Source organism: Paroedura picta, chromosome 3 (assembly GCF_049243985.1).
Source record: "Paroedura picta isolate Pp20150507F chromosome 3, Ppicta_v3.0, whole genome shotgun sequence".
Classification (NCBI taxonomy): Eukaryota; Metazoa; Chordata; class Lepidosauria; order Squamata; family Gekkonidae; genus Paroedura; species Paroedura picta.
In genome coordinates, this window is record NC_135371.1 from 131,621,691 (window position 1) to 131,636,713 (window position 15,023).

Below are 15,023 nucleotides of genomic sequence, written 5' to 3' on the forward strand. Positions count from 1 at the left end.
ACTTTTATCAGGATATATACTTATGCACAAACTAAGATAATTCTGTGTTTTTTTTATTTTTGTTCAAAATTTTTGTTATGAGTAATTCTGTTAGAGCACAGTGCAGATGTGTGTCTTTCACCCATCCCTTGTTACCATTATATAGTCTGAGAGGACCCACATTCTTGCAAAATTCTAAATTACATAGTCTGAAATGGTTAAATCCCACCAGCATTGTTTTCCTTCCTTCCTTCCTTCCTTCCTTCCTTCCTTCCTTCCTTCCTTCCTTCCTTCCTTCCTTCCTTCCTTCCTTCCTTCCTTCCTTCCTTCCTTCCTTCCTTCCTTCCTTCCTTCCTTCCTTCCTTCCTTCCTTCCTTCCTTCCTTCCTCCCTCCCTTCCTTCCTCCCTCCCTCCCTCCCTCCCTCCCTCCCTCCCTCCCTCCCTCCCTCCCTTCCTTCCTTCCTTCCTTCCTCTCTTTAACCAAGCAGGTAGTAGGGGGAGGAGGACCAGCACCCAGGGAGGACACAATGCAGGCATACATCTTAGCGCCAGTTGTATTCTTGGGTGCAGCAGGCTTTGCCCCTAGTTTAAACTTAATTCTTAATTGCCCACATTTTCATATCCCGTTTTTGGTAGAAGGATACAAATTCTTCTGTTGAAAATGTAGTCAATATAAAGACAAGGACAGAAAAATTTCTTTCTTAGTGTAACTTATATTATTGATCCCCTGTTAACATTACTCAGGCCAGCCTCTTTCAACCTTTTGACTGTGGAGGCACACCTGAAATTTTTTTCAGGCTTTATGGCATACTGGAAGTACTGTCAGCTGGCCATGCCTCCATGCCATGTCACCTGGAAGTGATGTCACCCAGATGGAACCATAGCTTCATTAGCAAGTTTTCTGCACAGATGAGGCACAACAGAATAGAACATCTGGGATCACCAGTCCATGTGAAAACCATGTATAAGTAGTTTTAACTGTAAAGACTGGCTTTTTTTTGAGTCCCTGCCACCCAGGGCCTGGATCTCACCAGAATGGGTACTAGGCTGCAATGGGCACTAGACTGCAGAAGGTCCTTCTCTCCATCATCCAAGGCCTGGAGCTCACCAGGAATGTTCTGTGGCCTAACACCAGCCTGTGGCCAGGTGCTAACTTGCAGAAGGCCCTTCTCTCCACCTCCAAGACCCCGGAACTCATAGAATGCTCCTCTGCCATCTCAAGAGTTAAAACAACCCTTCCAAAAGACACTCCCAACCCTCCCACCCCAACCCTAAGTAAGTACTCACCTTGCTCAGCTCCAGCTACCACCACTAACACAGTTTGACAAAATGACAGGAGCCTCAGCTGGCAAAGGATTTGGATGGTTGGGGACTCTTCACTTCCCACCCTCTCCATCATTGGCCACTTTGGGGGGGGGCAGGGCAGATTGATCTGCATATATAAGGGAGTTTACATTTTAAAAAATAAATAAAACTCTCAACATGCCATGGCACACCTCAGGTGCACCAGCAGCATCCTAGTGTGCCCTGGCACACTAGTTGAGAATCCCTGGCACAACCTATTCTTAACGTTTTCTTTCAATATTCAGGCATTGACAAACTCACAGAGAAATCGCAAGTGTCAGAGGATGGAACGATGTGCTCTCTAGAGCCAGAGTCTTCACAGTCTCCAGTAGAGGGCAGTCCTCCTGGCATTGTCAGTGATACAGAATCTTGGAGTGGGGTAAGGCTGCATGCGGCTGTCATGTCGTTCCTCACCCCCTCCCCCCCTCCACATATTCTACAGTCTGAGAATGAATCAGAATGTAATCTTGTACTATATTTGGTGCTTCACACCTAAGGCCATCTACAGTGAGGCAATTCAAAATGAATTATCAGGCTTTACCTATTAGTCGTCTGGTGCATCATTCCACAGAAATTGTAATGAGTTACATTCGACAAAATCCTCTGCCAGTTAAAAAAAAAAACAGCTTTCTTCTTATCGGTGGGAATAGGAGTCGAGCACATGTTTTTCTTTGACAAATTGGTGGGGTAAGTTATCATACTCAGGGAATGGAAGAGGGCAGGAGCAGAGCCTAAACACATATTTTTAGAAACTATATTGGAGGCATAGTATCATTCTCAGAGCTGGGAACCATAAAGTTAGTGTAACTGTAAATAATGAAGGATTATATTATCACTTTATGGGGACAATAAATACATTTGAGACACCAGGGTACAGAGATGGGACATCTCATATCTTCTTTGCTTCCCAGACAAACAGCATTAAATGCACTGTTGACCTTGGGAGTGATGTGAATATTTCTGAAGGTGAATGAGGTTGGTGAGGCACCCAGGTTGAAGCATTTGGGTCTTTATATGTTTTGTGTGAAGGGCACATTCTACTTAAGAGTCCACGCAGGAAATGTTATTGACCGAACTCTTCTGGTAATCACAAGTTTAGTTCTATGTAGCTGATGAATATAACTGTAGTAAATTAGGAGATCTCAGATATGGGAACCTTGAATCAGTAATGAAAATAACTTTTGAAGTCATTGCACTGCAAAAATAAAATTTCCAATATATTTTTTCTCCTTTTTTAGTGCTGAATACATATCCTGCTCATTGTCTTCTTGATTAATCTTCCCATTTGACCCTCATATCAATACTGTTTGACCTAAAGTTAGAGAGCAAAGGAGAGGTTCAGTGCTGTTTGTGTCCTCTTTTTAGGAATCATTACATCCCAAGCGTGATCGACGGCGCTTGTCCAGTGCATCCTCAATTGGGCAGTGGAATCCAACTCCTGAATGGGTGAGAGAAGCCGGGGGACTACTGTTTCTATTATTGAGGCATAATTTTAATGCAGAATACTTAAGTTAATCATTATTAATCATACATGGTGTGCAAAGTGTATTGCTGTCCTTTCCTTGTGAGACCATGAAGGAGGCAGTGGTATGGTATGTGCTAGCTGCCTGCTGTTTTCTGTGTGCCTGTCTCTTCAAACTGTTCCATTTTGAAGCTGACACACATTGTTCCCCATTACATCATGGGGACTGGCCATTTTTCTTTTATGAAAAAGCACCAAGGTACAAAGTACTTTGTTTTATCGTTGTTGCTTTAATTGTAACTGGCCTGAAATGGCTTCATTTATACTCAAGTTAAATCAATAGGCTGTATAAAAATGAGGACTTCAAAGAGCCTAGATCTATGAAAGTCTCCATGATTTTCTGCCTCCTTAGAAGTGGGTAGTCCTCCATATATGTATATAATAATAGGGTGACAACAGGAAGAAGCTTTCCTGTGGCTCTCCTTTTCCTGCATGTGTGGGATAAATAGGTCGTGCTGGTTCTCCAACAATTTAAACATGATGATTTTTCAGAAGTTTAGGAAGTTCAGAAGAATCTTGATTCTGTTTGGAAATTTTGCTCCGCCATTTAAGATAGGATGCAAAGATCCCCAGTGAGCTACAGTGACAAAACATGGTTTAACATTATGGGAACAAGATTTGAAAATCCTCAAGCTTGCACACTTAGTCTCCCCCCATCCCCTCCAATCTGCTCCTTTTACAGTGCCTCAGAAATGGAGGACTTTCTTGTTCTGGTGAAATTATAATTTATCGTTGTATCCAAACCACAAGCTATGATATATTGCTTTTCTGCAAATCAGGATCCCAAACCAGTATTAAACCATAGTTTGGTTTTAGTTTATAGACAACAAACAAACCGAAGTGAGATATAATTGACCACCCATTGTTTCTTGCAATGTAAACATTCAGTTCCCAAGCCATCTATGAGGAAAGGAGATGGGAGAGAGTTCATGAACCTGAGAACCAGGGCTTGTGCTTGTAGCAATAACACCAGTCCCTGAATGCACAATGAGCCCTTTGGCAGGTGAAAACCTTAGTCAGATGGCATTGGCAATATGGGTCATGCTTTCAGTACCCTAATTTTCATGTTGGGGTGCAAGAAGCCTTTTGGGCGAAACTATAACTCCTGCAATTCCTAATAACTTGTGACCTATGTTACTGTTCAGGATAACTAAATCTGGCTATCAAGTTAATTGAATTTTTATTCTGCTGCATCTTGTTAATGGGTTTTGTTGTATTCAGATCAACAAATCTCATCTGCTTTCTTCTTTTGTAGGTGGTGTCTTGGAAGTCAAAGCTGCCCCTACAGACAATCATGCGGTTGCTACAGGTCCTGGTCCCTCAAGTAGAGAAGATATGCATTGACAAGTAAATGCCCTGAGTTTATTTAACAGAATTGTTTATAGTATGAGGTAGTAAGGATTTCCATATTACAATACACACGTATCATCTTCTCACATTTTTGCAGGAGATGGCACAGGAGTATAGTTTGTTAAGGGGGGTCACACAGATGTTTATTTTATATATTTAAACATATCTCACTCCTCAACCAGGTGCTCATAGAGAGGCTTACAGTTAGAATAAAATTCAAATTACAATAAAATCAATCAAATATTGTAAAAAAAATGTACTGGCGTAAAAATATAAACCAACAAAATCTAGTAACAGATAAAACTCAAGTAGAGGTAAAACCAAGTGTGTTAATATTGCTTGGACAAAATATTATAAAAGTGAAAAAGAAAGGGAAAGAGGATCAACAAAATGCTTTTGGTGAATATATTTTACTTGATCCAGCAAATTCAGAAGACTCAGTACTAGACTAATAGCTAAGAGGAGATCTTCCAGATTTGGGGGATCTCAGCTGTGAATGTCCTGATAATAACCTGTCTATTGCCAGCAAATGAAGGAATGCAAACAGGGTTTCTGGAGATCTGATATAATCAGATATGGCAATAATTAGCTATGCTGGTCAGTAAAAGCATAGTCCTGAACATTAGGACTCTGATTACCAGAATTTGGGAGATAGCAAATAGGAATTTAATCTGTGCCCCCATTGATTTCCAGTGTCTGCATACTATAACCAGAAACAAGGTATAGCATTAACTGGATTATGTGTCTAGTTAAGAACTATAGCTCCTGGATGGTTAGGGAATAACGTGTATGAGGAAAAGGAACCAGTACCTGTAGGTGTAGGTTCCTTTGAAGAGGTCTGTTCATTTCCCCTTCCCTTCAATTACAAACCCATTCTGGAATGAGCTGCTCCATATGTCCTGAACTCCTACATCTGCCATTGCTAGACAGAGCTGCAGGACCACAGATTCATGGAGCTCCATGTTTTGTAAAGAAAGAACTGGCTGTTCGGTGGTGCATTCTGTAAGAACTCCCAAACCCTAAAGAACTATTAATGCTTTTTCATATAATCCTTGTGCATTTTTAGTCCATGAGTGTAACTTTGGATTCAAAGTTCTCCTTCAGTGCGGGAAGTCATCCAGACTGGTTGGTGATGCTGCCTCTCAGTCTGGGACAGGCTATGCAAATTTCTGTAGGCTGTATCAGCTCAGAACGAGGCTGACTCTCCAGTTTTGATAGCCCTGCCACTTGAGCAGAATGCTTGAACCTGGTGCTACTTTCTTGGAGACTCTTGTTTTATTAGCATGGTAGATGGAAAAGCTTGAAGAAAGGTTTCATCCCCGGTCTTAAAAAGAAAAAAGGAGACCATTAAGATCTACTGAGTTTGAGCCTAGGCCCCTATTTGGAATCTTTTACTTTGTTGATATGGAAGGCAAAAAGGCCTTGAGGAAAGGCTCCATTGCTGCCCTTCGAAAGAATGGGGAGACAGCTGAAACAGACCTCTCCTGCTTGAAGGCTCTGGCATCAGAATCTGTTTAACAGTGGATGCATCTACAGTGATATGGGCCATTATTAGTGCTGGCAGACCTGGGCCTTTCAGTCATTCTGCAGCTCGCCTCTTTATTGTGCTGGAATATCCCAGCAGAGCTCTGTTTAGTCCAACAACCATGCGGAGATTGCATATCCATTTGGAGGCTTCCAGACCTATAGGGGGCGAGAGAATTGGTACTGAAGGTGACATCCCTCACCCAAGATACATAGGGGCTGTGGGATAAGAGCCTCTGGTGTGAAGAAGTGGCCAATCCAAGCGGGGGCAACAGAGCAGAGCAGTTTCCCCTTCCTCCAGCCTTTGAAGGCCCTTCCCAATGGATTTGGCAGTTCAGAAAGTGCCAATAGGGTGGCTGGTCAGGTTTCCCTTGCATTTTTTCTGCCTTCCCTCTGCAGATTGGAGGATGCAGGCCTTTAGTCTGGCCCGACCCTTCTCCATCCCTGTGCGTATGAAACAGGAATCATGCTGGCCTTTTGTGGCTAGGAGTACTTGGCTAAGCGATAGCTGTGGCTGATCTAGCCCATAAGGATGCTGGCACTGGTGACAACAGGAGCTTTTGAGAGCTAGTCAACAGAGGTGTTTCTTTTCTATCTCTCCACCCTTGTCAGGCTTGGGTTTGGGGTGGGGGAGGTCCTTTCAGCCATAGAATATATGGGAACAACCTCTGATAAAGAGGAAGGGGAATGGTCAGAATATTCTTCTAGGCCTTTCCACCTGGAACATTTCCAGAGATTAAAAAAGGCGTCTTTTTCTTCTCCTAACTGTGAGTTGGATGCAACAGAAAAACCATCAGCTACTAGTTGGATACACCAGAAAAAACCTAGATCATCAGCTTCAACCAATTTAGATACTAGAGGTTTTAAGAGACCATCTAAAAAGGGCCCCCCAAAAGTTTGTCCATTCCCTGCATTATTTGATTACCTGCTAAAGGCAGAATGGGCAGTTCCAGTCAATGTAGTTTCTTGCAGACATAGGAAAAAAGGTCTTCACCTTTTCAGCAGGCAACATTTTAGACCTCAGGTCCCTCTGATAGATACCTTGGTAGTAGTCTTACATTTTGAAGCAGTTTTGCCTAAGGATGTGGCCAATCTGTTTAATGATTTAGTGGATAACAGCAATAACATGGCATTAGGGCAGGGTTTCCCAAATGGGTGAGAGTTCATTAATTTTTAATATATTTTCAAAACACTTATCTGGTGATATGACCATATATGGTCATGCCAACCTTCCCCCCCCCTCTCCCAAAATGGCCAATGATGGGCCTGGAGGGGGAAGGGCTTCAGGTGGGCATGTACACAGTAATGCTTCCCAACCATATTTTGCATGATTGCACCACTTTTGGGGGTTCTCGAAACCTGAAGAATGTTTCAGGGGTTTCTCAGCAGTAAAAAAGTTGAGAAAGGCTGCCTTAGGGAATCCTATGCACCAGGCTCTCTGACAATCTGAGCCCTTGCCATGCTCTCAAATTTTTCTAGGGCCATTATAGTTCGCTGATACCCTTCTTCAGGAGGCGGACATGGACCCCTTGATACTTAAGGGATTCAGATTAGGACAAAGGATTTGCTGTCTGTGTCTCACAGCCTTTAGGTGAAAAGGTCTGAAGATATATCTGAAAGGCATATGAAGTGCAAGGCTTGGGACCTACAAAGGATGTTGCCACCTACTCTACCAGATCTGCAGCAACATCAGCAGCCTTTTCCACTGGTGTTCTAGTGGAAGAAATCTGTAGAGCTGTAACATGTTCCGCCTTTTATACTTGTATGAGACCAGCGAAAATCTATGGTAGGCATATGCGAAAGGCATACGAAGTGAAAGGCTTGGCACCTCCAAAGGAAGTTACAGCTGATGCCACCAGATCTGCAGCAACATCAGTGGCCTTTTCCACCAGGGATCTAGTGGAAGCCATTTGCAGAGCTGCAACTTGGTCCACCTTTTATATCTGTGCAGAACCAGCTAAAATCTGTGGAAACTTCATCTGGTAGAAAGGTGTGTAACACAGTTGTGGAACAGACTAAAAATAAAAATGAGGATCCCACCCAAGTTGTAGCTTGGGCATATAACCAGCTTTGGATGGCTTCCCTCACTGAAGGAGAACAAAACATGGGAACTTACCTGAAGGTTTCTTCTCTTCAGTGAGACAAAGTCATCCACACACCATGCACCCCCCCCTCAACTAAGATTGAAGGGTCAGCCTCACTTATAGTCAATGCAGTCTACACACATTTACAGAGCCCTGCCAGGAGCAAAAAGAGGCATGACCCAACCAGTTTGGATGACTTTACTCCGTTAAAGAGAAGAAACCTTTAGGTAAGTTCCAGTGTTTCATTCTCTTCACTGTGACAAACAGTTTATGGTACTGGTTACTGTATTATTTTTGCCTGCAGGGGCCTCACAGATGAGTCGGAAATTCTGAAGTTTTTGCAGCACGGCACGCTAGTGGGATTACTCCCTGTCCCCCATCCGATCCTGATTCGCAAATATCAGGCGAACTCTAGTACTGCTATGTGGTTCCGCACCTACATGTGGGGAGTTATATATTTGAGGTAAGTAGGTTGGCTACAACCCAGCTACATTTCTTTTTTGCTAATAGTATGTCTGATAAATTCCTTGGGTGGGAGTGATCTGAAGTCTACCTAGTTTTAGGTTAAATGGCTTAGACCAAAGCCCTCTTCATATCATGGACTTGAGTGACACAGCTAGTATTCTATTTTATATGTATAATTAGCATAACATTTGTGTGTCATGCCATCAGTGCTTCTCATACTGCTTTTATTATAGCCATGTAAGATTCTGGTGACCTAAATGCCATTTAATTTTCAAGTAAACAATTCCTGCCATATCTTGCAGAGTGGCCAAACCTTCTTGGTAACAAACACTTGTGGCTGAAATTGAATTACCCTAGAAATAAGGCAATTTAATAGATCCACTGAAAACAACATGAGAATTGATAGATTTAAAGGTACATTTTAAGGTAGACCTTAAGAGAGCCAGTTTGGTGTAGTGGTTAGGAGTGCGGACTTCTAATCTGGCATGCTGGGTTCAATTCTGCACTCCCCCACATGCAACCAGCTGGGTGACCTTGGGCTCGCCACGGCACTGATAAAGCTGTTCTGACTGAGCAGTGATATCAGCGCTCTCTCAGCCTCACCCACCCCACAGGGTGTCTGTTGTGGGGAGAGGAATGGGAAGGTGACTGAATGGGAAGGTGACTGAAATAAGGCAATTTAATAGATCCACTGAAAACAACATGAGAATTGATAGATTTAAAGGTACATTTTAAGGTAGACCTTAAGAGAGCCAGTTTGGTGTAGTGGTTAGGAGTGCGGACTTCTAATCTGGCATGCTGGGTTCAATTCTGCACTCCCCCACATGCAACCAGCTGGGTGACCTTGGGCTCGCCACGGCACTGATAAAGCTGTTCTGACTGAGCAGTGATATCAGCGCTCTCTCAGCTTCACCCACCCCACAGGGTGTCTGTTGTGGGGAGAGGAATGGGAAGGTGACTGTATGTCGGGGACCCGCTTGCTAACTGAAAAAACAGGGTGCCCCTTTTGAAGAAAACGTCACGCCAGGCCTGGTGAACGATACAACAGGAACAGGCTTTATTTCAGCAACGTGGAGTCCGCTGGTATGGAGTAAGAGCTTCCACCGAACTCCAGGTGGAAGCTCCCTTTTATACAAAACCCACCTCCTTAGGCTGTATTGCCCCACCCAGTACTTGCGGAGGGAACATGCTGATACAATCATGACTCATGCACATATGCGAGGTTTTCCGGGGTTCCTGATGGCCCATTTTCCTGGAACAAAGGGCCATCTCCGGGCCCTTGTCAAAAGGTGGAGGGGGACATTGAGGTTCTTTAGCGGCCATTGCCACCTCAACGATCGGGTGGGGCGCCCAGCTGCCGGCTTGCCTATGATCACCATGCCCTACCTCCGTGATCGCGGGCGCCTCTGATGGCGGGGTTCGGTCCGGTTCCCAAGCCACCAAGGACCGAACCACGACATTCTGCCCCCCCAAAGGTCCATTCTCCAACCCCCCGGGACGGCCAGGATACCGCTTGTGGAAACGTTCAGTGAGTCGGGGCGCAAGGACGTCCGCTGCCCAGACCCATTCCCGGTCCCCCAAAGCGAAGTCCTTCCATTCCACGAGGTACTGCAACTTCCCCCTGTGGAGTCTAGAGTCCAGGATATCCGCCACCTCGTGGTGCTCCCCCCCCGGCAGGACCTCGGGCGCTGGCGGGGAAAACACGGGGTGCCAAACGTCACCGTCCGGAGTTTTTTTTAGAAGGCTCACGTGAAAGACGGGATGGATGTGCCGGAGGTTCTTGGGGAGCTTGAGCTTGACCGACACTTCGTTGATCGGGGCCAAGACCTCGAAAGGCCCCAAAAACCGAGGGCCTAGCTTCTTGCTGGGCAAATTCAACCGTAGGTTCCGGGTGGAAAGGTAAACTCGATCCCCCGGTCGGATCTCCTCAGCTGGTCGTCTCTTCCGGTCGGCGTCCTCTTTCTGCGCTGCCTTGACTTTGTGGAGCTGCTCCTGCAGCGACTTCCAGCAGCTCCCGGCACGCTTCCCCCACTCGCGAAGGTCGGCCGATTCCCGGGCGGGGACCTCTCCAAGCTCCGGGAAGTGTCTCAGGTCTGTCCCGTAGACGACGGCAAAAGGCGACATCTCCGTGCTGCTGTGGTCTGCGTTGTTGTACGCGAACTCGGCCAGGGGGAGCAGGGGCACCCAGGTGTCTTGATGATAGGAACCGAAACACCGCAAGTACTGCTCCAGTACTTGATTAACCCGCTCGGTCTGCCCGTCCGTCTGGGGGTGGTAAGCGGAGCTCAGCCCTTGCTCGATGTCTAACAGGCGCAGGAAAGCTTGCCAGAACCGGGACACGAATTGTGAGCCCCGATCGGAAATCACCTTGTCCGGCAGCCCGTGCAGTCGGAACACGTGATCCAGGAACATCCGAGCCAACTGTGAAGCACTGGGGACACTGGCGCAAGGAATGAAATGGGCCTGTTTGGAAAATAGATCTACCACCACCCAGATCACCGTTTTCCCCTTGCTGGGAGGCAAGTCTGTTATAAAGTCCATGGAGATCACTGACCACGGCCGGGTCGGGACCTCGAGCGGGTGCAGCAGACCTTTCGGCTTGCCAACCCCCGGCTTGCAGGTCAGGCAGACAGGACAACCACTGACGTAAGCTTTTGTGTCCCGCCGCAGACTGGGCCACCAAAACCGCCGCCGGGCCAACTTCCAGGATTTTACGAAACCGAAGTGCCCGGCGGTCTTAGCATCGTGGCAGAGGCTGAGGGCTTCCCGTCGTAGCCCTTCCGGGACGTAGACAGCCTCCCCCCTCCGCCAGAGACCGGAGTCCAAAATCAAAGAGTCCCGGAGCTCAGCCAGCTCCTCGTCTGTCCCGTAGGCTGCCACTAGGCGGTCTCGGAGCGGGGCGGTCGCCGGGTCGGGCTCCCATTCCTCCCTGGCCCGACGCCTAGTGACGACCCCCCGTCCCAGCTGCTCCTCACCAAACACGGACCTGGTGCAGGGAGCGTACCCCTCCCCATAATGCGGCAGACGGGAGAGGGCGTCCGCGAGGAAATTCTCTTTGCCGGGGATGTGACCAAGCTTGAAATTGTACCGCGAAAAGAACTCCGCCCACCTCATCTGCTTGGCGTTCAGGGATCGCGGTTGCCGGAGCGCCTCCAGATTCTTGTGATCTGTCCAGACCTCGAACGGCTCCTCTGTTTCCTCCAGCCAATGCCGCCATTCGGTGAGGGCGAACTTAATCGCAAACGCCTCCTTCTCCCAGGTAGACCAGTTCCGCTCCGTTTCGGCGAATTTTCGTGAGAGGTAGGCCGCCGGCCTCAGCTGTCCCGCCTTGTCTCGCTGCAGGAGAACCGCCCCGGCTGCTGCGTCGCTGGCGTCGACTTGTACCACCATCGGCTGGGTTGGGTCGACGTGCAGTAGCGTGGGCTCAGACGCGAAAGCTTGCTTGAGGGCCAGGAACGCTGCCTCCGATTTCTCATTCCAGCCGAGCGCTGCGCTGGGCCGCGTGGCGCGAGGACCTCTCCCCTTGGTACCTAGCAAGTCCGTGAGGGGAGCCACTACGGAGGAGTATCTGGGGATGAAGCCTCTAAAAAAGTTAGCAAACCCCAGGAAGCTTTGTAGCTGTTTCCGGGTGCGGGGCCTTTCCCAGGCCAGCACCGCCTGCACCTTCTCGGGGTCCATAGCTATGCCCTGGGCTGAGATGCGGTAGCCCAAATAGTCCAGGGAGGGACGGTGGAATTCGCACTTAGCCAGCTTCACGTATAGGTGGTTTGCCAGCAGGCGCTTTAACACCTCCCTCACCAGGGTCACGTGCTCTTGGGGATCTTGGCTGTAGATCAGGACGTCATCCAAATAAACAACCACCCCCTGAAACAGAAGGTCCTGCAACACCTCATTAATTAGACTCATGAAAACCCCAGGTGCCCCGCTTAAACCGAACGGCATCACTTTAAATTCGAATTGTCCCAATTGACAGTTAAACGCTGTTTTCCACTCATCCCCCTCCCGGATGCGTACCCGGTAGTACGCCTCCCTTAGGTCCAGCTTAGTGAACAGAGTCCCTTTGCCCAGCCGGGCCAGCAAATCCGGGATCAGCGGGAGGGGGTAAGCGTTCCCCGCTGCGATGGCGTTGAGGCCCCGGTAGTCCTGGCACAGCCGTCGGGACCCATCCTTTTTCCGGACGAACAAGACTGGAGCTCCCATGGGACTGGAAGCGGGCCGGATGAAACCTCGGGCCAGATTTTTACCCAAAAACTCCCGGAGGTCCTTGAGCTCACCCTCACTCATCTTGTAGATGCGCCCTTTGGGTAGTACCGCCCCCTCTGGGATGTTGATAGCGCAGTCCGTGCGGCGGTGTGGGGGTAGCTCGTCCGCTTCCCGCTCGCTGAAAACGGCTGCGAGGTCTCGGTACTCTGGCGGGACCTCGGGCTCTGGTATCTCCTGCTGCGCCGCCGCCGCTCCCCTGGGACGCGCCGCCGTCCTCTTGTGGCTGGAATTCTCGTGGGGGACCCGATGCCGTGCACCCACCGTCAAGTCGAACTTCAGGGTCCCCGCCCGCCAGTCCACCACGGGGTTGTGTTCCTTCAGCCAATCCAGGCCCAACACCGCCCGATATCCCGCTACGGGGACCTGGATCAGCCACCGCAGCTCTTGGTGGTCCCCTATGTGGATGGCGATAGGACCCACCTCCTCCCCGAAAGGTCCCCCCTGAATCGGGCTGCCGTCCATCTGGACGAAAACCAGGGGAACCTTCCGAATGCGCTTCGGTAGCCCCAAAGCCCGGGCTATCTGGGGGTGGACCATGCTGTGGTCGCATCCAGAGTCCAAAAGAGCCTCCCCCACCCAACTTAGTCCGTTCTCCGGGTTCCGGAGCTCTAAAATTACCACGTTCGGAGGTCGCGCCTCATGCTGTAGGGGTTTTCCCTCGCACCGCGGGACCTGCTGCCCGGCGCCGTCTACAGCAGGTCCTGGCCGTTTCCCGTCGCCTGGGCGCTTCCCGGTTCGTTGCGGAGGTCCTCCGCCCGGCGTGCCTGCTGGGGGCGTGTCGCACCTCCCCCCTGGGAGAGCCCGCGGTCCTCCCCCCCTTGCCGTTGGCACGCTGCTGCGAAATGTCCTGACCCCCCGCATTTCAGGCACAGACCTTCCCGGCGTCTCCTTTCCCGCTCGGGGTTCGAGGGTCGTTTGGGGCGAGAGTTGTCGGGGCCCGGTCTCGGCGCCTCGGCTGACCCGCCTTTGGCCTCCCGGGGGGGTGCGGCGGCCCAACCCAGGCTGGCTTCCAGCTTGGCGACCACAAAACACCACCCCTCCAGTGTAGACAGATCTTCTTCCGTCCCCTTGATCACGGCCCATTCCCTGAGCTTCGGGTTAAGGCCCTCCCGGAAGTACTCGATTTGGGTCTCCTCGTTCCAGGAGAACACCTTGCCTGCTTCCCTCCGGAAAATGTCTATATAGTCCATAACCCCCCTAGTACCCTGTCGAAGTCCCTTGATCCGACTCTTTGCCTTGTCCTCAGCCTGGGGGTCCTGGAATCGTCGGCGGAGCGCGACCACGAAGTCCTGCAGGTCCCGAGTTGCCGGGTCGCCGCGCTCGGCCAACCCTAGGTACCACTGACCCGCCTTGCCCTGGAGACACGAGGCCACCCCCCAGACCAAGTCCTCGGAGTCCTCATACCGGTCTCCATACCTCCGGGCATGCGTCAGCGCGTGGAGGAGGAACTGCGGGAGGTCGTCCGGCGTCCCGTCGAAACGCGCCTTAAGCTCTGGGGGGGAACGTTTTGGAGAGTAGTCCGACCCCCTCCGGATCCGGGATTCTCGGCGTCCGCCGTCTCGTCCTGCTCCGCTCCACCGGCTACCAACTTGCCCAACGACGCCGTGCCGCTCCCTGCCTTGCACGTCGCTCCTGCGTTGGTCCGGCTCTCGCCGCCCCGTCGGCTCACCCGCTCCCCCGAGATCCTCTGCTGTCTCGCCTCTCCGCTGGCCGTCTCGCCTACTCGGGACTGAAAACTGCTCCAGGTCGGGGTCCGGGGCCCGCTCACCCGTGCCGGGCTCGTCCTCGTCGCTGGAGACGTCCTCACTCGACGCGATCCCCTCCGCCGTTGTATTACCAGTCCCTCCGGGCCCGGCCCGAGCTTGCTCACGGGCTTCAGCTGCCTGCAAGCGCCTGGCCAAGTCCGCCATGGCCCGCCGCAGGTCCTCTAGGGATTCCTCAGGTCCTACCGGGCGAAGCGCCTGCCTCAGCTGGGTGTCCCAGGTTGGGGCCAACCCCCCAGACCTCGGCGCGCTCCCCGCCGTGCTTGGGAACCCCATGGCCCGGCGCCTTCCCTTGGCCGCCGCTGCCGAGGGTCTCGGGGTCCCGGACAGCTGCTCCTGGCCCCCCGATTTTCGGAGGAAATCTCCCGGGGACATTAAACTCATGTTCCCGGGGTTCGTGGGGGTCGAGACCGCCCCGTTGCTTGAAAACGCCATCTCTGGATCCGTCCCGATAAGCGCTCGGATGCGATGCCGACCCTGGAGTTCGGTGGGAAGCTCTTACGATGTCGGGGACCCGCTTGCTAACTGAAAAAACAGGGTGCCCCTTTTGAAGAAAACGTCACGCCAGGCCTGGTGAACGATACAACAGGAACAGGCTTTATTTCAGCAACGTGGAGTCCGCTGGTATGGAGTAAGAGCTTCCACCGAACTCCAGGTGGAAGCTCCCTTTTATACAAAACCCACCTCCTTAGGCTGTATTGCCCCACCCAGTACTTGCGGAGGGAACAT

General features: G+C 50.3%; 1 protein-coding gene across 1 annotated transcript in view; it reads left to right on the forward strand.

The window, feature by feature from the left end:
- Window positions 1–15,023, forward strand: part of HID1 (HID1 domain containing) — a 68,415-nt gene that overhangs the window by 50,879 nt on the left and 2,513 nt on the right. The window contains exons 15-18 of the mRNA XM_077327874.1: window positions 1,569–1,702; window positions 2,689–2,769; window positions 4,101–4,192; window positions 8,108–8,266. Of these exons, the coding sequence (XP_077183989.1) occupies window positions 1,569–1,702; window positions 2,689–2,769; window positions 4,101–4,192; window positions 8,108–8,266 (466 nt within the window). The remainder of the gene's footprint in view (window positions 1–1,568; window positions 1,703–2,688; window positions 2,770–4,100; window positions 4,193–8,107; window positions 8,267–15,023) is intronic.